The 24,512-nt window shown below is 37.9% G+C and overlaps 1 protein-coding gene across 4 annotated transcripts in view; it reads left to right on the top strand.

Moving 5' to 3' along the window:
- The window catches only part of CAMSAP2 (calmodulin regulated spectrin associated protein family member 2), a 93,610-nt gene that overhangs the window by 21,381 nt on the left and 47,717 nt on the right, over positions 1–24,512 (top strand). For all 4 annotated transcript variants that reach the window (XM_064147122.1, XM_064147120.1, XM_064147119.1 and 1 more), the window contains exons 3-4: positions 21,853–22,014; positions 22,635–22,718. In XM_064147122.1, coding sequence (XP_064003192.1) covers positions 21,853–22,014; positions 22,635–22,718 — 246 coding nt within the window. The remainder of the gene's footprint in view (positions 1–21,852; positions 22,015–22,634; positions 22,719–24,512) is intronic.

Genomic DNA, 24,512 nt, shown 5'->3' with positions numbered 1-24,512 from the left:
TAGAGGTATTGAAGAAAAGCCTGGATGAGGCACTTAGTGCCATGGTCTAGTTGACTGGCTAGGACTGGGTGCTAGGTTGGACTGGATTATCTTGGAGGTCTCTTCCAGCCTGGTTGATTCTATGATTCTGTGATTCTGTGATCTAGCAGTAGCTGTACATTCACACTGGTCAGTTGTCAAGAATGATGGTGTCTCTTAGAAACCAAAATGGCAAGAGCTTTATATAAGCTTGCTGCTGGATATTTGGAACACAGTTTAGAACATCTAGCAGGCAATAGTTATGAACTGAGTATATACAATATGAAGTGTGTATTGAAAAAAAATTAACTGTGTGCTTTGATAAAGAAGTGGCAGGTTAGTAGTTAAGAGTTTAAAAGAAAAAAAAATACCAGAAAGTGAATATGTAGATATTGGGTAAATGTGTGGTGGTGGATCATACAATAATTTTACATGTATGTAGTAGGGAATATGAAATTTCATTATATAGGGACACTTATGCTTCTTAAATGTCATATGGAGGTATCTGTTGTATTATTAAAAACATATATTGTCAAGTGAATTGCACAGTGGCATTTAAGGAACAAACATAGGCACCAATTACGTGCTGTTGAAACAGCATAGATTGCATCTTCTAGTTGTTTATCAACAGCATTTGTTGAGAGGTTTAGTTACAGAGGTTATATCACCTTGCCTTCTTATTGACACTGGCTTGCTGACCTACAATTGATAAATTCATCTCAGGGGTTTAAGGGCATGTCAGCAGTCAAAAGAGCCCCACCATTAGAAAATCTTTCTCATTAATACACTTCCTTAAATCTCTTCTGCAGTATCAGTCCCTTATTCTGTGCTGTGTGTACTATGAATATGAAGAAAGGTTTGGGGTTTTTTGAGCAGTTTTGTGTGTGGACAGGTACTATCTCTCTCTTTGGCACACTTTGTTTCCCAAACCATATCGTCACTCTAAATGTTTGCCAATTAGTGCCATTTTCTCTTGACAGGCTGTGCTGAAAACTGGACCCAGAATTCTAACTGGGACCTTGTCTAGGCTTGTAGGGCACAATGAGTACTGGTGAGTTATTTTGTAATGTAGAGTCTGCAGTTAACACACCTGTGTGTCAGCTGCCTTGAGTGGGGCAGCAGGCCCTCGTATGCTCACCTTCAGGTGCTGATAGACTCCCTAACTGCAGACTGTGTTGGCTGATGGGCAGTTTACCTTGGTGTCCCCCACTCTGATGGAAGAGTTTTATAGAGACTTTCTTTTGACTCTTTTCTCCACCATACTAGATTTTGAAATTGAATGTATCATATGTTAGTGACATGTGCTATGTGGAAAATGCCTTGCATTTGATTTTTGCTCATCAGGGAGTGCTGTCATAGAATAAATATTAGTAAAAGCTACCAGGTTTAGTACATAGAATGCTGTAAATCTGGGTGATGTGTTTCTGTAGTACTGTTTTGTGAAGGCAGCTGTCTCTCCTAAGGTGATCAATTCACCTTGAAGCTTCGTATTACATTAACACCTATGATGCTCTGTGCCAGAAAACAAAAGAAATGGTTCAAGTGAAATACAGGATTATGTGGGGTTACATCTTATTACACAAAACAATGAAATAGACAAAATGTTGGGGGAAAGAAAATTCAGTTCACGATTTTGAACAGGTTCTGGGTTTTTTTAAAGTTGTTCTTTCTCTTACCCGTTTTCTTAACTCCTCCACTCCCAAAAGCAAAACCAAACCTGTCTGATGATGCTTAGAAGTTTCCTGTAAGGACATGTTTTTGTACGTGAGGGTAAAAAAAATAGGTGTGACTACCCATAGGAAGACTGTAAGGTCATGAATTTCAGTGTAGCCTTTTGTCAGGGAGAACTCATAGCTTCTGTGTTTGAGTTCCTTGTAATAAAATGTGTTTAATAGATTGGTACCTACAAAGAATGGGAATATTCACACTCTGGCTTTTAGTTTTTCTTTTGTGACAGGAAGAACTGCAGAGAAAACTTAACTATGTGGTTGGGAAGTAAAAATACTCTGGTAATGGTGGAGTTGATTAAGAAATATTTTTAGACACTATCAAAGAACTGCTAGAGAAGAAAATCCTGGTGCTAAAAGTCCTATTTAAGTAATTTACCTACTGAACATTTTATCAGTTTTAATATAGCAATTAGACAATAATGGTAATGGTCAAATTACTCATGTGTCTTCTAAGGTGTTTCAGTATTCCCAGGTACTCTCCAGTCCTACTTTTTTCCCCTCCCCTTCATTAATTGGCTTCACAAATTGTCTTTTCTCCAAGTCAACACACACATATACTTGATTTTTCCAGATCAGAGCTTTGGGGAAAACCCAATCCTGCTAAAGTACTTGGTACTTAGAAGAGAAATTAAAATGAAATAATACCCATATGCCTCTAGGCGTTGGGGGATAATTTGTCTGATTTTCCCAGAACAGAGGGAAACGGAGAACTTATGTAACAGGCTACATGTGGCTTGGTATTACTGGCTTGTACTAATTAAGGGGAGGGAGAAGGATAATACAGCCTTGCTTGTTCTAACAAGATCTGATGTCTTAATGACTTAAACACAATTATGCTCTTATCGTACATATGGCTGTAGTGTCAAATTTTTCAGGTTCCTTTTCTTAAGCAGCTTTAAACCTTTCATTCAATAGAGAGGATAATACTTTTCTGACTACTATAGCTTGCTTTTCTTTTAACCCTAAGGTGGGACCTTCCATTTCAGTGTGCTCTTTTATTACTTTCCAAATTCAAAGGAAGAAGAGCTTGCTCTATTCCTGACACATGTTTTTGTTTAGATACCTTTGCTGTGTTCTCTTCAGAAGGGTTTTTCTTCCAGGCTGGTGAAAATGGAGACGGTGAACTGATGGTGAACTCCTTTCTGTAGTGTTCTGTGGAAAATGCACCTCTTCATTGCCCATTTTGTGTTAAGAGTTGCATTTTCAGCTTAGTTGACCAGATGATAAATTAGTTGCTTAGTCAGAGTGTATTAGTATCCAGTTAGATACCTTGCACTAGTAATAATGACTTTGCACTTTTCAGTTACACAGATGCAAGTTTTAAAAGTGGTTTATGTTCTGTATGTTCATATTTTAATTAGCATTATCTTTTAATTAGTGTTTATCAGCATTAATTAGCATTATATTTTATTTTGATAGTTTTCTATGATTTTAATAAGTTTTTTATTATTTCATATTAGAATTTATTTTTCATTATAATGTATCTTTTTGTTTTACATTTCTATAATAATTTAAATGTTTATAATTTAATTTTTTAATAAATGAAGCTGCTTGTTGACTCTTCCATTATTTAGCGTGAGATGAAAAGGAGGGTGTGAGACTTCAAAATAATTTGTATTTTCTGTTGACTCTCAAAACACTCCCCTCCATAATCACTTGTTTAATTTCATCCTGTCTTTTGGAATGTCACCATTGGTTGTAGATGTACAAAGAGAGTAGCTCAATGTGTACAGAGAGCTCCTCTTTTAAATATTTTTGTATATTAAAAATATTTTATTTTCTTCTTCACCTCAGTTTCTAGAGCAATTATGTAGGTTATGCATGGAATTGGTGACTTGTGGATAATCCAGAGGCTACCAAGAATTAATGTATATTAATACAGTCTCAAGTTAGTATAAAGACACAGTCTCAAGTTGTGCCAGGGAGAAGTATAGGCTGGATGTTAGAAAGAAGTTCTTCATAAAGAAAGTGATTTGCCATTGGAATGGGCTGCCCAGGGGGGTGGTGGAGTTACCATCCCTGGAGGTGTTCAGGAAAAGACTGGATGAGGCATTTAGTGCCATGGTCTAGATAACTGGACAAGGCTGGGAACTAGGTTGGACTTGGATGATCTTGGAGGTCTCCTCCAACCTAGTTGATGCTATGATGCTGTGATTCTATGACTTTATAGAAGATGGAATTAAAACTCTTGAAAAAAGTGTAAGATACTAGTATCAGCTTGCAGGTCAGTCTATTTACTTGTAATAGAATTGAGACATTTCTCTGTAGGCCATTATTTCTTATTCTGAAACACAGTGAGTGTCTTCAGTCATCAAAGAAATGAGCTATTAGCCTTCTTTTCAGGGCTGAAACTTGGAACAGCAGCACAAAATACTGCCAGTACTTACTGTCGTTTCAAGGCTACTACATTCACGAGAGCCATAACTGCATGTCTCTCCTACTGGTTTCACCCCATTTTGCTCCATGAAACTCTTGGTTCCTAGCTCTTTTGGAGTATTACTCATCATAGCAACCATTCTGATGACTCTGTTAAAGTTAAAATCATGCAAAACTGTTTTCATATTAATTTGGAATACATTAGTTTGACTGTGTTGCTCCTTTTGTTCTTACCTAAACAGTAGGCTTCTAGATTTGTTTGCCTTATTCCTGATAGTTATTTTATCTAGAAAAATACAACTCTTGAGTGTAGCCACTGACTGAATTTTCCTTTAAGTTTTCCTGAAGGCATACACTGCTGAGTTCTTGTTCCTTTTTATTCTGTATGTTTCCCAACCTTTCCTTGAAAAGAATTTAATTATGATCTGACTTGGCAGAAAATGATAATTCAGTTTTGGTGTGGTGTTCCATTTTATGTGTATGTCTTCTACTGGCTTTTTTTTGTGTGTGGTTGGGAGTTTTTTTTTTTTATTGTTTAGGTTTTTTGCATGTGTGGGAATTGTTTGTTTGTTTGTTCTGGCCTGGGGTTGTTGTTTGTGCTTTTTCATTTTTATTTTAGATTTCTTGTACAAGTTCTTAAAAACATTGTAGGTTCTGCTGGGCTAGAGGACAGTAAGCCAGGTTCAGTCATATGTAAAGGGAAGGATGCAGTACAGACCAAATAGCTGTGGCCGCTGATGAATTTCCTTCCTGAGCCATCACCTATCAAGAGCAGTTCAAGAAGGTCCTCGGCGTGTAGATCTGAGGAAAAACAAAAAGGATTAGAGGACTCAGGCTGTGAACCAGATCTTTTAGGAGACTTAAAGAAATGGCTGATTGGGAGAAGTCAAGTTAGGACCTCTGAGACTGGAGCACACAGTCCATCAATGCACAAAGCTGCTTTGTCATCAAACAACCTCCTGCATTCCTCCTCCTTGTTACTGAAAGATAACCAGAACCAAGTGCTTGGAGATGCTTCCTGAAACTGTTTCAGTTGTATTATCCAAAGGGCACCATCTATCTGTGACAACCCCAATAAAGCAGAGACCTCCAGATCTGTGTGTAGGCATGCTGTGACAAAGCTTGTTGCCAGGAATATCTTTTTCCAGAAGGATGATAATTTTTCTCTCCCCCAGCATAACTCCCACCACCTCTCCTCCTCTGCTTCTTGCAGTGGCCTCAGTGTACAGGGTACTTTAGATTTAAGTAGTGCACCGCTAATCTGTTGGCAACTAGACATGCCATTATCTCCTACCTTATTGTCCTAGTTTCTGTGGGCAGAAGAATGGATTGTATTAAAACAGGAAAATAATAAAGAAAATTATGGATTGTAATAAGTGGAGTTAAAATATTACTTGGTTTAGTTATAATTTAAGTTGAAGATTTATACCAGTTACTAGTATTACACTAAGTTCAAATGGAATTGAGTGATTCAATCTAAGTGAAGGTTAGCTTTGAGAAGTAACAAGGTGAAAATGAAGTTCTCCAGTGCATGGCTCGGGGGTAAAATGCCTTCCTTTGTAAAGTCTTGGGTTGCTGTGCGTTTTGTGAGGGGGAGAAAACCTTTTCTTCATTCTGACTTCTTAATCGGCTGAGTACAGGACCTACAGAACAGGAAAATTGCTTTTCTTTGCAAATGTAGCTGTGAAGTATCATCAGAACGTCCTGTCGTTGCAGGGCCAGCTGCACTGTAAGTGAAACAGTAACAGATAAGAGTCATAATTTGTTCTTCTCTAAAGCCTTTTCGTGGAAAAAGTAGATCCATATACAGGCAAGATTCACTGGGGCTCTGTTTAGATAATAATGGGAGTATTTGTGGAAATATCAGAGGCTTTCAGAGAATTTGATCTTTAAGTATTGCTTGAGTATGAGTGGGAAAAAATAAGAGTGAAGTGAACGGTGGATTTTTTTTGCTGAAGCCTGCAGCTTCAGTAAATTCTATCTCAGGATGTACATTTTGCCTAAGAGAAAATTCTGTTCTGTGAATCTATATTAAGGTACTTGTATTACTGGAAAATGTAAACAAATATGCACCTCTAATTTTATCTATATTTGAAATGGCTGCTGAAATGACCTGAAGTGAATACTACCATATACCTCAAGTCAGATTTACTATTGGAAGAACTTATATTAAAAGAACACTAGAATTGTATCTTGTCTACCATTTCTATGTGCAAAACTAGACTTGAGAACTGCCACTCACTTTTAAATTGAAAGGGATTAATATTCTTCTGTAGCTGGTATTGCGACATACCAGGTAATTCCCTTTTACCATCTTGTCCAGTTTTAGTTCAGTTGAATTTGACAGTTAAGTTTTAGTTCTTATTTAAAACGTGCTTGCAGCTAATCACTGGGTTTCTACATTATTTTTAGGGAAAGAAATTTCATCTACACTTCTTAGATGTTGAAGCTATTCTTCCTTTATAGCATCTATGCCATGATTTCACTCATTTTCTCATCATCACAAACTTGTAATGGTTGTCTTCTGAAAGAACAAGTTCATTTGCAAGTGAGTTCAGGTTACTTCTTTATCTAAACTCCATTCAAATTGTAGTGAATGAAAATAAAATGCTATCCTGTCAACTTTTCTGCTTTTGTCTCAGTCTCAGAATGGATTTCCTTTCAATGTCATGATAGTGCTGAGCATCTGATAGGTACTACTAGATGTGAGTTAAGGATCTGCCAAATATTGTCAGTAGGTTTCTCTTACCCTTGGATTTTTTTTCACAAGGTTAGTCTTACAACAGCTTTGTAGTTCCCTAACGTGGTGGAGAGGAAAGGAGAAAAAGTGACTTAGACCTTTACCTGGAATTGATGTCACTAATTATACTATTCTCCTCCTATCTCTCAGCTAAAAATATCACTTTTTGCCTATACAGTGAAAGTTACCTAACATTAAAGATACCTGCACTGGGACTGGAAATCATAGAATCAACCAGGTTGGAAGAGACCTCCAAGGTCATCCAGTCCAACCTATCACCCAGCCCTGTCCAATCAACTAGACCATGGCACTAAGTGCCTCGTCCAGGCTTTTCATGAACACCTCCAGGAACGGTAACTCCACCACCTCCCTGGGCAGCCCATTCCAATGGCAAATCACTTTCTCTGTGAAGAACTTCCTCCTAACATCCTGTAGTTTTAAATGCTAGTTTTTCTTGTTAATTTTTTTACTTAAGTCCAGTATTCTGTCTCAAAAGTTAACTTTCATACTTGCTGCTGTGAGCAAGCATGTCAGAGTAGACTGCTAATATATTTACAGAAACCTTATTTTTTCTGCAATCCTCTGCATATTTCATATGCCTTTTTAGAGAATGCCATTAGCTATATTTGCATGAGCAGTTGAAATCAAATATATATTAAAAGCTAAACAATACTTTGTGGTGAACTTGGGAAGCTTGATACCTCACTTATTTTAACCTGGATTAGTTAGTTTTATGTCTCAGTGTGCAGTAGATAGTGCTTAAAGTAGTGCTGCATGCTAGTTTGGTGACATGTTTATTGACTTAATCAGTGAATAAAATCTAGAGGCTGAGAAGAGTAGAAAATTTGGCCTATTTATTGTATTTTTATTGTTGGGAAAGACTTGTTTGTCTCCATCTCATCAAGCAGCATGCTTTGCCGTAACGGTGTGGCAGTACATTTGCAACCACGAGTACGTTCACTGCTACATCTTGGCAGTACATTCCTTACTAGTAATTTGGGGAGAGTTTAAACTGTTTTATCCAGTGTCGAGATGGTATAATAGCAAGTGTAAATGGTTTCATGTTGGATCAGGGTTCTAGTGGAATGAAGAGGTCCCAAGTTTACGCATGGGATAGTGAACCGTTGGTGTTCGTAACGATTGGTTACTTGATTTTTGTAATCGTTTGGGGGTTTCTTGAATCATTTTTTAAGCTTTAAAACTAAATTTGTAGCAGTAAATCTGTTGTGGGTTTTTTTTTTACTGAAGACCATCTAGTCCAACCCCATTCCTAACACAAGTACACCAAGATCAGTTCATGCAGGAACGTGTCTGGTCAAGTTTTGAAAGTCTCCAGAGAAAGACAATCCACAGCCTCTCTGGGCAGCCTATTCCAGTGCTCTGTCACTCTGAAAGTGAAGTTTCTCCTTAAATTCAAGTGAAACCTTCTATGTTCTAGTTTGTGCCTGGCACCCCTATCACTGGCCACCACGGAGAAGAGCCCAGCCCCATCCTCATGACCTCCACCCTTTAGATACTTGTACACATTTAAAAGATCCCCTCTTGGCTACAAAGGCCCTGGTGTCTCAGCTGCAATTTGTAAGAGAGATGCTCCAGTCCCCTAATCATCCTTGTGGCCCTCTTGAACTGGGGAAACCAGAACTGGAGACAGTGCATTAAACAGCCACTTTCTCATCTGCAGAAGGCACAGTGAAAACAAAGGGATTTGGATTTGATGCTTCATTGTGACCTATACAGCAAGTTTCTGAGAGGCAGTATTTAGTTTATACTCATGTGCAAAGAGGATGAATAGGAAGAGTGCCAGAAATGTGCACTACTGTGAATGCCCCTGGCAGTTTATCTTAATTTGTTTTTCTGGTTTTGATATGTTGTCATTTTGAAGTTGGCTTTATGAAACAAAACTTAGTTTGTTTAAAGTGAATATTACAGATACTTATGTGATTGATCTCCATCAGTATTTGTACACTTGTGAAATAGTTCTCTAGCCATCTCTCATCCCTCACTTCTATACCAGTATCTTTCCTCTCTTGTGGGATGAGAAAATAACATATAGAATTAATATATTTACTGTGGTTGCATTCTGTATGGTAGGTGCACATTACTTACTGAAAGCTAAAATATCATGGGAGAAACCATGTGTGTGTTCTCTTGTAGGCATGGCGTTCACCTAGCTTGTGTTGCTTCTTGGGGCTGTGCAGCACCTCTTTGCCTTGCTTGATGTGTGCATAGGTAGCAAATATATAACTCAGAAAAGACTTTTAGTCATAGTTCTTCAATAATATGTCTTAAAACTGTGACTGTTCTGTGTTTGAAGATGAGTACAGTGAGATGGATCCAAGATGGTCCAAACAAAAAAGCATTTAAAAACTCATTCTGCCCCTGTACTCTGCACTGGTTAGACTACACCTTGGGTACTGTGTTCAGTTCTGGGCCCCCCAGTTTAGGAGGGACATTGAGATGCTTGAGCGTGTCCAGAGAAGGGCGACGAGGCTGGTGAGAGGCCTTGAGCACAGCCCTACGAGGAGAGGCTGAGGGAGCTGGGATTGGTTAGCCTGGAGAAGAGGAGGCTCAGGGGTGACCTTATTGCTGTCTACAACTACCTGAGGGGTGATTGTGGCCAGGAGGAGGTTGCTCTCTTCTCTCAGGTGGCCAGCACCAGAACGAGAGGACACAGCCTCAGGCTGCGCCAGGGGAAATTTAGGCTTGAGGTGTGGAGAAAGTTCTTCACTGAGAGAGTCATTGGACACTGGAATGGGCTGCCCAGGGAGGTGGTGGAGTCGTCGACCCTGGAGCTGTTCAAGGCAAGATTGGACGTGGCACTTGGTGCCATGGTCTAGCCTTGAGCTCTGTGGTAAAGGGTTGGACTTGATGATCTGTGAGGTCTCTTCCAACCTTGATGATACTGTGTGATACTGTGATTTTAACGCAGCTTAGGTTCTTTTCTGTTTGAGTATTTTGGGAAGTTTTCATTATATTTGGATGTAAAAAGTGGAAAGATGAGACAGAAGTTCTTTTGGAAATGCGTTCCTGATAGTAGATACCCTGCACGTGGTTTGCACAGTGCCAGTGCTGATCCTTCTGTGGCAGCATGTGGCACTGCTGTTGGGACTTACTGTTTACAGCTATGGTTTCTAAATATGCCCTTTAAGGACAGCTATAAATTACTTTCATGTACCTTCCCTCCCTTCATCTTCTTTTCTCTTGCTGGTTAAAAGGTGATTTAATAGATGGTGTTCATCTGTGGCTATCACTCCATTTGCTGAAGCAGATTTCATTGTGATGCGAAGGGCTTGTGCAGTTGCTGGACAGTGTGAGCTGATACATCTTGTGCTTGTAGCAGAGGTTTCCAATAATGATACTGATATTTACTCCTGCTGTTGGAAGCACAGCAAATACATTCTAGTAATCACCATCCTAAGTCATTGAAATACAAAATTTGATAATGAGATTAGTATTTTCCATGTTTTGTGCTGTGGTTTTCTGTTCAGCTGGTGTGTGTTTGTTTCATTTATACTGCTGTTCTCTTAACTCAGCTGGTGGTAACTGGGGAGAAAAGGAGGAGTGATATTTTGCCAGAGAAAATGACTGTTTACTACAATGTGAATAGGTATTACTGCAACTGATCTTACTGTTTTGGGAGCTACTAATTATGCAACTCGGAGTAACAGTATGAACCAAAAATGCGTGAGGAATGAGAACATGAGTGTGTGTTTCATTGTTTTAATCTTTAAATAGACCAAAAACTGGCATTTCATTACCAAGGGGAGGTGGAGGAAGAAGACTTCCAGTTCAGACCATAAAAAGTATCAGTTTGCAAACAGATACTTGTGAAGGATGAGAATGGAGATCTTTCTGCTCTGGTTGCCAGTTAGCTGAGAAGTGGTGTGTAGTTTGCAATAGTCTTCTGTTCTATCTTTGCCCTTTGGAAGAGAACGTTCCAGTCTTCTCTATGTGTAGGCCACAAGGTAGTTACCCTTTTCATTTTTGAAAGGAAAGCTTTCTTGGAAAGAAAATATGCTTACTGAAGATAATACCATATCTAGAACCATTTTTCATGGCTTTTCCACAACAACTTTCAGGATGAGCTTTAGTTACTATCTCCTCAGCTTCCCATTGTTGTGAAAAGCTGAGGGAAAGATAATCTATAGCTTTGCCAGTATGCTGATAAATTTTAGACTGTTTTCATCTCATCCTCAGCCCTCTTCTGCCTGTCAATTTATTGATGTTGATCTGCAGCAGTACCTGACACAAACAGCCTGTATGGCCCTCTGCTTGGTAGAAGCTTATATTGATGGGGACTGCAGTCAGGTGTCCTGTGAAAATCTGCAGCAGTGGATGAAGTAGACATCCCTGGGTGCAAGTAATAAATAAAAAGGATTATTTGTAAAGCAGGATCATCTCTGAGGGCATGCAGATTGCTTTTTCTTAAGTATAAATTTTATACCTGAGTGCAGAGTTAGTTGGGAAGATGAAAAATTCCTAAAGTTGACAGTAGAATAATTGTTCTGTGCCTGCATGTGTGTGTGTGTGTGTGTATATATGTATGAGTCTTTCTCTAAAGAAGCCCCACTTCCATTTAGAGGTTCAGGATCTGTCTTAAAGCTCAATATTTACTCCACATTAACCAAACAAGCGGAAAGGTTTCTTAATCTATTTGTCAAACCAACCATAATGTACCTTTCTCACCTCTGCTATACCACCATTGTGGACCACATCCATGTTTAGCAGCCCCTGCTGTGTCTGGCCTGTCATAATCCTTTAATGAGTAGATGGAAAATATGTTGGTCAGCTGTCTGATTTAGTAATGCTATTTAGTGAGAAGCTTGTCACTTACAAGGTTTTATTACATTAACAGCCATAGAGAAACAGATTTCTTGTGATCAGTATAATTTTCTGTCTGTTTTAATTTCTTAAATGCTTCTGATCCAGTTTTGACCTTGGCTGTTATTTCAGAAGAAAATGTTTGATAAGGTCAATTTCCCTCTCATGCCTTACTGTGCTGTGTTACAGTCTATAAATGCAGTGTTCCTATAAACCTTGGAGGACAAGGTCAAATATGTCCTATTCTTAATGGACTTGCCATTATAGTAATGAGCATGATGACCTTACTTCTCTGCCCTTTTCATGGTTAATGAAGAAACAGCAAGGAAATTAGCAGAAGTCTGTTCATCTGCAAATGCAGGAGGATTTCTTGTATGTTTTCATCTAAAAACTGAGGATGGTTTAACTCTTTTTAAAGATAGTGTGGTGAAATGACCAAGCACAACATTTTGATTGCTTTAGCCAATACTTTCCTGGAAAGAGAGCTAAGCCTAAGAAAGATTCTTCTGTTTTTGTCCTGGAAGTAGATTTTTGAATATCAGATTCTTACGTATCAGAGGCATTAGCTTCAACACTAATTTTTTGTTTATTTCATCTAAGGTGTTAAAAGATGCATATTTCCCCAACATATCACAAAAACATAAATTTGAGATAAGGAGAACAGTCACCTATTAAAAAAAAAGATGAGTTTCTGGATCCAAACCCTTAATCCCATGTTTATAATTAAAAGTTGTTCATAAATTGCTTTTCCTGAGTAATTTAAGTCTGTGTTTCCAGTATTGTACTTTGGCTGGAGTCTCACATGAATTCCAGCTGGGATATACATTTCCTGAGGAAATTGTGTGGGAGCTAGAATCTTACCCTGGAAGGCCAGTCCCAGAAGTGTGCAGATGCAGCCACCTCAACGTGATGTTAGTAAATGAAACCTTGAAAAATGATGTGTTAGGGGATACATAGAAAAACAGAAGGAAAATGAGAAGTCTGTTCAGATGAAAATGTAGGAACGTTGTGCTTTGGCTGTTCATGCAAAAAAATGGTGCTTGTTTACCCCTTTTGAAGGATAACATCCTGTTTGCTTTCAGCTTCTAACACCATCTTCTTCCAGTGTAGGTTTTATGTGGTGGGCTGAATTATGCTGGATTGAAGTCTGCTTCTTTTGACACTTTTATTGACAGTATTCTGGGTTTATATTGTAACACAGCAGCATGCCAATTTGCAATGTTCAGCTGGGCTTTGGGTGAGTTCCAGGTTTTTTAGCAACAATCCTGGAGTTCAGTTTGAGATTGCCATTGATTATTTGGCCCTACTTGGGTTTGAGAAATGAGGGAACCACAGCTAATTTTGCCTCTGCTGTCATAGGGAAGCAGTGTGCTGTACTTAACTTTGTTTTATATATATATATATATATATATAAAGCTTGATACAAGTACAAGTAAATGAAAGCTACAGTCTCTCTCTGCATTTTATTTTAGACATATATTTCTGATGAAATGTTATGATTTTTGTACTGAAAAGGATACCAGCTTACTCTTACATGATGTAACTAGATGATCCGTGTGGTCCCTTCCAACCCTTACTCATTCTGTGTTCCTACATTAAGTGGTTGCCCAATGTGGTTATAGATCCTCCATCCTTGTTGATATTAAAAATTTGACTGAAGATGTCCTTGAGAAACCTGACCCAGATGGACCTGGTTTGGGAAGGAAGTTGGTCTGAGTTTTTCTGGGTTTCTCAGTTCTCTTTTTTTTCCACACACACAGTGCCTTCCCCCACAAATATTGAGTTCCTTTCCAGCAAACTGCAGAGCTTCTTGCATTCTGTCTCCAACTGAAACTCATCTAAATTGCAATGAGTAATCAACCTTCCAATCTCTGTTGTGTCAAACACATTAATTGAACAAACCAGTATATTGTACTATTCATCACTGTAATTAAAGCATCATTTTTCTCTCACTCTCATTAGTACTGTGTATGGAAGAGCTCATTATTAGAATGTAGTTCATCAGAACCCAAGGCCACTGAGTAGTAGGAGGACTTGTGTTGAATGTTGGGAATCATGTAAAATTGAATCCCATATATTATTTTAGGCAACATCTTAATAAATCATTGTAATACCAAGTTGGTGGTGTGAGTTCTACCAGATGGGTGTTTTGCATTCATTCAGTGCTTTTAAACCTTTTAAGAACTGTGAGATAAAGTTTGAGAGTAATTTTCATATTAAGAAAAAGGCAAACTAGAAAGGCAGGTTAGTCAGCAAGCATGTTCTGTCAGTCACCTGAGCAGCAAAAGCTGCCATTCAGAAATGCTTGTCAGTATTTTACTGTGAAAAGAATTAACTAGAAGTCTATGTTGCAAAGTCTCAAAACTGTTCTGCTCTGATAGCACACTGAGCCGTGGCTCATGAGTGGCACTGTCAACAGGACTTGTAGCATGCTGTGGTATAGAATCAGACTAAGTCATGCACTAGAGAAGACACGTTTCTCTTTTCTCCTGTACTCTTATCTTCATGAATTAGCATGCCAGCCTCATTCTCTTTTCCTTTCTTATCTCTTCTTTTACGTACTTACAGCACATCATTGAAAGCTGAACTCTTCAACTCTGGGTTGTTCTGTAGCAACCCAGCTTGTCCTGTCACTGCTCCTGTATCTCCATGAGGAAGTGGTAGTTCCCCAGCACTCCTAAGGCTGTGTCCCTTCAGCAGATGTTCTGAGATGAACAAACTTGGATACTTCCTGCTGATGGCTGCCTCTGGAGGCATCCGGCTGAGCTTCCAGAAAAGTTAAACCGCTGCTTTTAATGTAATTACTATGCAGGTATGAGCGAGGCAGGAAGAAGGAACTACTTTTTATACATGGATGTAGTTGGTTTATAACCAAAGTCCTGGTTTTCTTTTTCCCACTTCTGTAGTCTTCAAGGATTCTTGGAAATAGTTGTGACAGAAGTTGTTGTGGTATTTCATATATTTGCAGCTTATTGTTATTTGAAATGCCCAGAGCATAACATCAAGGAGAGTGTGCATATATGTAACAGAATCTACATTTTTGTAGGGAAATTTAATTTCTGGTTTATCCAGCATTTTCCAGTGTGATCTAGGAAAGTGGTAATTATCTGCAAATACAAAACACTCTGGAAAAGTCAAGACTGATGCTATTTATCCATCTACATGTGTACAACGATTGTGTTACATATTATTCTACATTAATTTCTTGATTTAGTCTAACCTACCCTACTGGAAATGTTTTGTTTTTGAAATATGGAATATTTGGCATAAAAGCACTGCAGTACCTTAGTAATTTTTGCCATTAGGCACTTCATTTTTCCAATAAATAGGAAGCAGGCAACTTCTGGAGTAATTGACCTATATTTAAGAAAATATATGCTGTAGCAGAGTAGATACAGTGAACCTATAAAATATGCCAAAGTGAAAATCATGTGGTGAGCACCATTGGCTTGTTTTTGATTCCAGTGCATGTGGTGCAGGTATTTTGTTTCACTATGACCTAGAATGTGACAAAGTCTCACTTGGTTAATGATTCAGACAGAATCTGGGAATCTCTAACAAGTATTTAGTTAGGATCAATTTAATATATCATTTAGATTATTTAATCTTCTTACAAGCATAATGAGGAAACCTTAGGTAGAAGAAAGTGCTATCAAAATGCTCACCAACTATCTTCACAGATCCTGTTTTTCAAGAGTGAATTACATTTCTCATCTTAGATGTGTACAGTCAAACAAATATTCATAAAATTCATTACCAAAACTTAAAAGTTGACCAAAACCAGAATGTTTTAATAAATACAGCAAGTAAAACACACTCTCTCCACCTTGCAGTACTTGCTGCAGTGTGTTTAGCGTGACTCATCAATGCTTGTTGTTGCTGAACAAGCATCTTATCACAGTGAAGTGCTTGTGCTTCATGAAAGTGCAGTGAGGAGGTAATTTGACATGATCACTCCTTTGCAGGACTAGAATAACTAGCCAACTGGGGCTGTTTTAGGATTGCACCAGGCATAAGTACTGTGAGAGGCTAGAGAAGAATTAGATCAAGAAAAGATCAGAGCAGAGCTGACTACTTCAAACTGCTCTGTTTTGTTGAGTGAAAGTTTTAAAACTGTTGTTTCCTTTCTGATATCAGAACTGTCTTCACTTTACAGTCTGAATGTCAGTGAAACGAAGTAATGGCTTTGAATTTTGTGATACTTAACACCCATTGGCTCTGCCCTTTGATTACTTCTTCAGCTCCTGCAGTGCTGAGCCTTCCTGTGCTTTCCCTGAGCTTCAGTTGTGCAATTTTCCACTCTTAATTGAGACTTTGAATTTAAGTGATATCCCGTGCTAGCAGCTTCATTTGAGACTCAGATTATCTGGAGGAGGGTCTTTGGGAGAGGATATCCGGAGACAAAAGCTACTCGGTCTCCTCAAACTGTGTTGTTAGGGGGATCTGCAAGGAAGTTGAATACAAAGATGTGGGCTAGTGTGATAGGAGATCCTCACAGCATTCTTTTGTGATATATTTTATCCCTTACTTGTTTTCTATTCCTATCTTCATTCTACTCTGCATATCAGCAATTCTGTTTTTTCCAGCCTTTTCTCTCTAAGGACATATTCAACAATGGTAATTCCATATGGCCAGTAATACCTGCTAGCAGTTACAACTTCAGTGACTTATTGTGGGAATGATCTCTGTCTTAGTTACTGAATTCTTTCTTGTTTTGTTTCTACTTACCCTTGATAACAAACAAATGCTGGTAATAATCATGCAAGGAAAGGAAATGTTAACTCAAAGACTACAGTATACTGGCAGAACATTGATGGCAGTTTTAGTGTAAGAAATGTTACTTACAGATAACAGTAACAGATGGCTTATTGTTAGGAATCAAAACCTGCAGAACTGTTGATACAAAGGTTGATACTTATTTAACCAGCTAAGTGTAGAGAGCAGATCTCTTCTTTGCTCAAGAACTTGATTTAGTATAGGCAAAATCTTCAGGGAATTTAGCTAGAAATAAATGTTTCTTGTGCAAGTGAGAACTGCACAGTAAAGACCTTTTCAAAATGTGACCAAATTTCTTCATGAAGTTCTTGTCAAAAGATTCTTGAAGTGTGACCAACAGCAATAAGAACAAAAATACTTATTCCTGTTTACCAAAACCATTTTTGGTCAAACATCAAATCTCTTCTCCAAAGCATAGTAAGATAAGGGGATTTCCACTTTCCATAAAAGACTCAACAACATAATAATTTATTAGTTTATTTTAGCATAAGAACAGCAATTATATTCTGTGTTTGCTTTCAGCCCCTTCCTTGAAGCACCTTAGTAGGTAAATGGTCATGTCTATTGTCTTACTAAAGGAGCAAGTCAGAAGAGAACTCCTGCCTGGAATATTGTTTAATGGAATATAAGAAATATCTTGAGTAATAGCTAATAACAAGAGATGAGATGATGTGTCTCTAACAGGCAGTATTTATCTCTGGATACAGTATCATACACCTTTTGTTCCTTGTATTTGTTTAATGAAGTTGTTTGCAGTTCTTCAAGGAGATGGAGAAAGCTCTGTACTCAAAGATTAGGCAGAGAAAGCATTAGTAGTCATACTCAGAATAATTTTTCTCTTACAATTCAGTAAGCTTCTTACTGAACTATTCAGCAGGAGAAAATAAAGCTGCAGAACCTATGTCAAAGGGCAGAAACTAGCTAGTGCTTATGTGGGATTTTAAAGATTAGTCCATTCAAACTCTTGTGTTCCGTGCAGGGTGTAGCTGGGAAAGGCAAAACCATGTTTATGTCTTCAAAAATAAGAATGCAGCATTTTAATTTTGGTATAGTCTTAAATATTTTGTACTGTGCCCTGTAAGGCTTTAGTATTTTGCACCATTGTAGTTCAAAGATTAGAGAATGAATATATATATATATATATATATATATATATATATATATATATATATATTTAAATTGGCATAAACCAAATCTCTACATGGATTTTGTGATAAAGCAGTGCCTGACTTCCTGTGCTGTTCACTGCTGCTGTATTGATCTTATTTTTTATTTCTGTGATGGTTTTGTGTTCTGATCTATGTAATTTAATGTTACTGACTTTTTCTTTTGTTTACCCCTCATAAAAAAAATTCAGTTGTGATCTTTATTCAAATATGCCTTACTGACTGCAGTTTAGGATTGGAGAGGTATGTGATCCCATGAAATCCTGCCTGGGTTATTTTTGTGCTGCATGTCAAAATGCTGATATCTTGGATGAAATCACAGCATTTAGAGTGCAGTCTTGGTACCAGTAATCAGCACCTCCAGGGGAGTTGCTTCAGGCATTGTATGGCTGACTTGTCTAAGAAAGAAGATTCTAGTTTCTGCCCAGCTCAGAATGGTGTCTGTTCCCCCTCATATGGAAGATTTCTTCTTTGTGTCTCAATTCAGCCATAATTGTGGATCCAGCTAGTAACAGTGGCCTTTCTGTTTTGTTTTTTCAGCTGTACCTAAAATATGCTGTTCAGTGAGAGCTGTATCAAAAAATGGACTGTGTTTACTATCAGTAGAACTTAATTTCTTCTCATTTTTTAGAGATCTTCAGCAGTATTTGGACCAGCAAAGATAAGATTTTTGTAGTGCAATTTTCAATTTCATCTTTCTTGTTGGTCATAATGAAAAGGGTGCAGCTTGTCTGACTCCAGAATAAGTGGAAGAAAACCACTAGACCTGTATGTGGAATGAAATAGTGTCTCGTACTAGACCTGTATGTGGAAAGAAATAGTGTCTCATACTAGACCTGTATGTGGAATGAAATAGTTTTCTGTATTGCTGTTTTTAAACAACAAAGAAGTAGTTTTGGTATAAGTTATCTCTCCTTCTTTGCTTGCAGTTTTCTGGGGGAAAAATCCATAGATATTAATAGTTTAAAGTATTTTTATTAGTAAAGAAATTGTGTATAGAATGTACTAAGTGTGCAAAATAGCAGTTTTATAGTTTGTTTGTTAGGATGGTAGATTCAAATTGACTCACATTCTTCTTTTTATTATTTACTGGTCTAAAAATAAACCTTCCTTTGACTGTTCTGCCTGGACTACAAAGCAAATCACTTGGAGTCACTTGGATTCTGAAGATATATAAAATAGAAGTGCGACTTGGATCCAGTCAGCATGGATAAAAGTTGGTTTAGATAGTACAGAGTATTATCTAAGGTCATTCATTGTTGCCTGTGTTTACTGAAGCAGTTTGCAGTTCATTAATAATTTGCTAGAAGCATTGGAAATGTGCCTCAGCTAGCAAGTTGTAAGTCATTTCACTTTCTTAGTGCATTTATAATGTTTTGAGCATATTGAGAGTTGTATGAAGGCTTCAGTGGTGTTCTCTCTGTGTTGGCGATCCAATTCATAGCCACGATCAAGTTTTACAGGGAAATTGATGATCCAGCACGGGAAGCAAAGCCCACAAAATTCCTTGTGGGAGAATTGCCAGTGACTGCTTTCCTTGCAGGATGGTATTTGAGCACAGATACAGTAACCAGTAAACAACTGGTGCTGAAGATTCTGCTTCCAAACCTGTTTGGAGCTTCCTTGGTTGTCAGACCTCAACTTCAAGGTTGTTTTCACCCCACAGGCAAGGGATGGAAACAACCCTTTCATGCAGCAGTCAGCCCACACGGTTCTGGATCAACAGGGGTGGTTCCAGCACACCTCTAGCAGTATCATTCCACATGAGGACACACTTAGATCTGACTGGAAAATGTGGATTCGTGCACTACCTCTTCTGAAGAAACAAATATAGCATTGTTTTGCTATTTCAGTATCTCTGTTTTGTCTTCTGGAGAGGTTCTGGAAATAGCACCAGGTTTCCACCTAGATGCCATTCAAACTAGACAACAAAGATATAATAGCAAGGAAAAACCAATAGGGCAATGACCCTTGAATGTCCAAGACAATCCCAGTATTCCCTTCTTCCTTCTTGTTTTTCACTTGCAAATCTACCCTTCTGTAGTCTGAGCTGGGAATTCCTGCAGAACTACAGGGATTTGTATGGCAGACCTAGGCTCTGCAATTCTTCACAAGGTTTTGGGATTTCACTGATGTGATCCTCTTTCTGATTTCCTTCTCTGCACTGCAAGGTCAACAAAAGAGGGAATGGTATATTTTGAAGGGAATTGTGTTTGACAGTGAATGCAGGCTCCTCAGGAGGCTGGTTGTGGGCAATATTCTATGTCTTTTCCTTCTTGAATACTTAAGGTGGCAAGAATTCAGCTGCACATCTCTTTGATTCATTTCCAATAGCTTGTGGCAGTAGTTGTCCTCTAACTATCTGTAAATGATACTCTAAGGCAGGTGAATATAGTGTAAAGCTTTTATTCTGTGTAAGTCGTTCAAGGTGGGCAGGAGTGAGGAGGTGCTGGTTCCTAGCCTAGCTGCACTGCTTGTGCTAGGAGTGTGGATGGAGTGTGTGGAGGATAAGGTTCTCTGGTCACATTCAGGGTCCAAACAGAGCAGGTTTGTGAGTGTCTTTAGTTAGTAGACAATTTTGCCTTTTTTTGTCACATGGAACAACTTAGCCCCTTTAATAAAAAGGAGTATGTGCTGCTCCCTGCTTCTGAAGCCAGCATCATCACTTTCATTGTTGATACCGACAGTAAGGGCAGCATAAAGTCTGGATCTGTTCATCTTTTTCCTCCTGGGAGTTGTGGAATAAATTATATGTGTGCATTACCCTAATTATAATGATTAGATAGCATATTGCTCTGTGACTCATGTTGTTGACTGCTGTTGCCATGGCTGTTACAGCTACCTTGTAATATGTTTATATGAATATTTCTAATAGAATTGAAGTGATATATTTTTTTGTTTCCATTGTGGGCCATGCTCAAAGGCAACCTAGGGAAAAAAAAACAATTCTGGTTCATGAGAAATGTTGCTTAATACTTAGAAAGCTGTGGCCATTCTTACCATGGAACAGAAGCAAATCTGTTTAGCTGTAGGCAATGCCTCTACAAACTGCCATCATTTTCTTACTGAGTCACAAGAATCCAGTGTAAATCCTGATTGTCATTCTCTATGTTAATTGTGGGGTTGCTTTGGGGTTTGTTTTGTGTTTTTTTTTTTAATTACTAAAAACTGTGAAAATTACTTTTGTGTCCCTTTAGTACTGTGATGGTTTGGGTGTTACCTGCCCCACACACACACACTTGGGAAAGTCACCCAGACTAGGCTCAGTTGATGTGGAAATTGAATGAAGCTATATTTACAGCTTAGCACAATATACAAGCAGATCTTTACAGTATATACAGCTATAGACAGAAATATACAAGTTAAAGATAATACAGAAACACAACAGCCCTTCCAGAAACCTGAGTCCCCAGGAGAGGCTCCCTACCACCCTTCCACCTTCTTCCCACCCATCTACCTTACCGCAGACTTTGCTTTACGTTCAAGGTAGCTTGGAGGGTCAGCCAGGGGAGTTAAGAAGCAGAAGGATTAGTCACACAGACAGCAAGTTAGGTTAGAATGTTCATGCAAACCCCAAGAGACAGAGAGCAACTCCCTTATCTATGTTTGTGTTCTTGTTCTTATACATCTCAGCAAGCCTATGAGTGAAGCAGACATCACCACTGTTTCCTTTTCACAGCCTATAATCTAATTCCTCTCACCAAAATATCCCAGCTGGCTCAAACTACAACATGTACTTAAGATTAGTATAACTGCATCTTCTTTTCTGCATTATGACTTAAAAATCAGATTAATTTCCATTTATTAATGTATCATTTTTATAATGAAGGTTGTTTACCAGGCAGACTCACCTTTTATTTCCAATTTTTTGTTTTACTGCAGTGACAAACTTTTACTAGATAGCTTCAGCTCTTTTAGAAGTGACCCAATGTATGAATCTTTACAAGCACTTGTTCTTTCCATTGCCAGTTTCTTATTTTTTCCTGTTACAGAAGTTGTTTTAATTTGCAGTAAGCATTTTTTAAATTCATGTCTCTATGCTTTATTTTGCCTTCTCAAATCTGCTATGTCTTTGTCTTCATTGAATTAAACTGACAGCCAGGCAGAAAACTTGTAGCATTTACTGTTTTGGTCTTTGCATGTATGTGGCTGCACAGAGAAATGGTACTTCAGAACTTGGTCTGAAGTTTGCAAACTAACTAGGTATTGCTGCTTTGCTTTGTAGAGTGCTCACTTGGCCATGATGGACACCCTGATGATGGCATATACTGTAGAGATGGTCAGTGTTGAGAAAGTGATTGCATGCACTCAACAGTATTCATCCTTCTTCCAAGCTACAGATCTACCATATGACATTGAGGATGCTGTCATGTACTGGATAAACAAGGTATGAGTACTGGAAAATCAAGCTGTGATTTTCTTTGTAGTCCATGTGTGATGAGTGGGTATGTGTTCAGGTGTATCCAGACTGTTCCCTCCTCTGCAGTCTGTGGACAACAAAAAGTAAAGTTTGCAGAATTTAGTTAAATGTTATGTAAATGAGAAGTCTAAATAAAATACTGTAATACACATTGCATATGACAGCAGTTATTGTCATGTTGAGATGCCATGACAACTGCTTGAGGGTCTCTCTTTGGATCCAAGAGTTGTCTTACTGTGTAATGAATTATGATGCAAACCCTAGGTGTTTTGTTTGTGTTTGAACACATCTTACTTGATCAACCTTCGCTGTGTGATCAAATCAAATAATAAGGATACACTGTTAAGCAAATGTGATTGAGCATAATAAGGGAAGGTCAGTTTGCACGATGTAAAGCTGACAGTTGGTTGCCCCAGACAGCATCTGGAACTGACATTGGCTGATTACGCTTCAGGGCTACAGTCTGAAATATTTGTTTAATGTTTTCAGTTATGTTCATTGTAGTGATCTATAGACCTTTTGGAAGCTTGAAATTTCCATGAGCTATTTTTTAGAAAGGACCACTGAATAAACTGTTTTGTCTCTAGGTAAATGAACATTTGAAAGACATAATGGAACAGGAACAAAAACTGAAAGAGCATCACAGTGCAGAATCTGCAGGAGGTCAGAAGGTAGGTGTTGGCAGTTAAAACACACAAAACAAGAATAAGCCTTTATCTGGAAGCAAGAACTCCATGACTATAGTATCTATAGGTAAATGCACATTTGCAGACATGGAACTTCTTTCTGCTTGTTAAATAAAACTGTCTTTTAGTATTCAGTATTTTTATTCTTAGTTTTATGGTTTCCATGAAATTACAACCTTATGTGTATCCCTGATGGAGTTGCAGTTTTTATTGCTGGTTGTCCTTTTTGACAGATAAATCTTTGAAAGGAGGGAAACATCTCTTATGTTAGTTTTAAGGAGTTTATGAAGATTAATACTTCCAAACAAATTAAAGCTCTGCTCAGATCTGATATGAAAAAGACCACCACATTTTTATTCATGATTGGAATGTTTTTTAACCTTGTGAACTGCCCTAGAAATCTGTATGTGGCATCACAGGAAGCCTTGCTCTGGCCATGATCCAAAATACTCACTGATTACAGGTTTTATTACACATACAATAAAACCAGATTATGTTTGATTCCCATTCCTAACAGGATTTTATTTCCTTTTGTTTGTGGAGCACAGTTAATTAAGTAGAGTTATACCCATCAAAATGCATATAGTTCCAGAGTAGGTAGAAGTGCTTGCTTCACAATAAGATCATTTATGCTGTTGTGATAGAATTATTGTTAGGGAATTGCTAATCAGTCTGAACACTCTTTGGGATTATTCCTGCATTTGAGTACAAAACAGACTTCCTAGCTACTGCAAGCTGTAATCCCAGTTTGACATAAGCAGCTCTCCTTTTTAATGCTGCTCTGAGGGAGTTGCAGGTTACCTGACTAGGTTAGAAGTTCACTTTCAAAAAGCATGAATGTAATGAATTTTCCTGTGCTGCTGGTTTCTTTTTACATATAAGAGATGATGAAGGGTAACCAGTAGGTGTGAATCCATAAAAGAAAATGGTCTATTTTTTTACAATAGTAGTGTGACACTGATCCTGATATGGGAAATTGAATCTGTATTCAGTAGGGATAATAGCATAGAAATAGGAAGAATAAGTTTTCCTTGACAAGTTAAGTTCTCAAAATGAGATAAAACAATTAACTTCTGCCCTCTAGTCATTTTTTAATCATAACTATTATTTTCCTGAACATAATAGTAGACATTTGTGTCCATTTCTTAGGTCACTGTGAAACATGAGGATGATTTTTGAAATACAAAATGCATGAGAATCTTCATATGTTAAGCAAAGATATATTTAAGGGAAAGTTATTATCAGAGCAGTATCCTAAAGTCATCTGCATTTGTAAAACTTCATTAATTTTCTGCATCTGATAGTTTCATTTTACATTAAGAATAGCAAGATTAAATTGTTAGTTATCTTTAATATCAACAATCCTTGACTCAAGCTTTGGAAGATGTTATATAGTGTGTAACTCTGATCCCATAAATGAACCCATGAAACAGGTTTCATATGACTTGTCAATCTTTAACACTTCTCTTGGTCAATGTACAAATGCATTTGCAAAATAGCAAAATCTTGCCATGGGAAAAAAATTGTAATGGAGGCCTCCTATACACTGAATTTTCTATACTACTATCCTAGGTACATGTCATATTATTTGCATCCATGTGGGCTGCAGCTGCATTAATGACATTGTCAAGTAAGGTATTCCATTCTAGGGGGCTTATTGACATAGCTTTATTAGCTAAAATCCCAGCATGGGCCAAACCTCAGGCTCCAGTTGACCCCTAGATGATTCTTCTGACAGTAAATTTATTGTGGGTTATGGTTTTTAAAAAACAAACTAAT

This window comes from Pogoniulus pusillus, chromosome 8, assembly GCF_015220805.1.
Source record: "Pogoniulus pusillus isolate bPogPus1 chromosome 8, bPogPus1.pri, whole genome shotgun sequence".
NCBI lineage: Eukaryota > Metazoa > Chordata > Aves > Piciformes > Lybiidae > Pogoniulus > Pogoniulus pusillus.
This window is presented reverse-complemented; position numbering and strand designations above follow the sequence as displayed.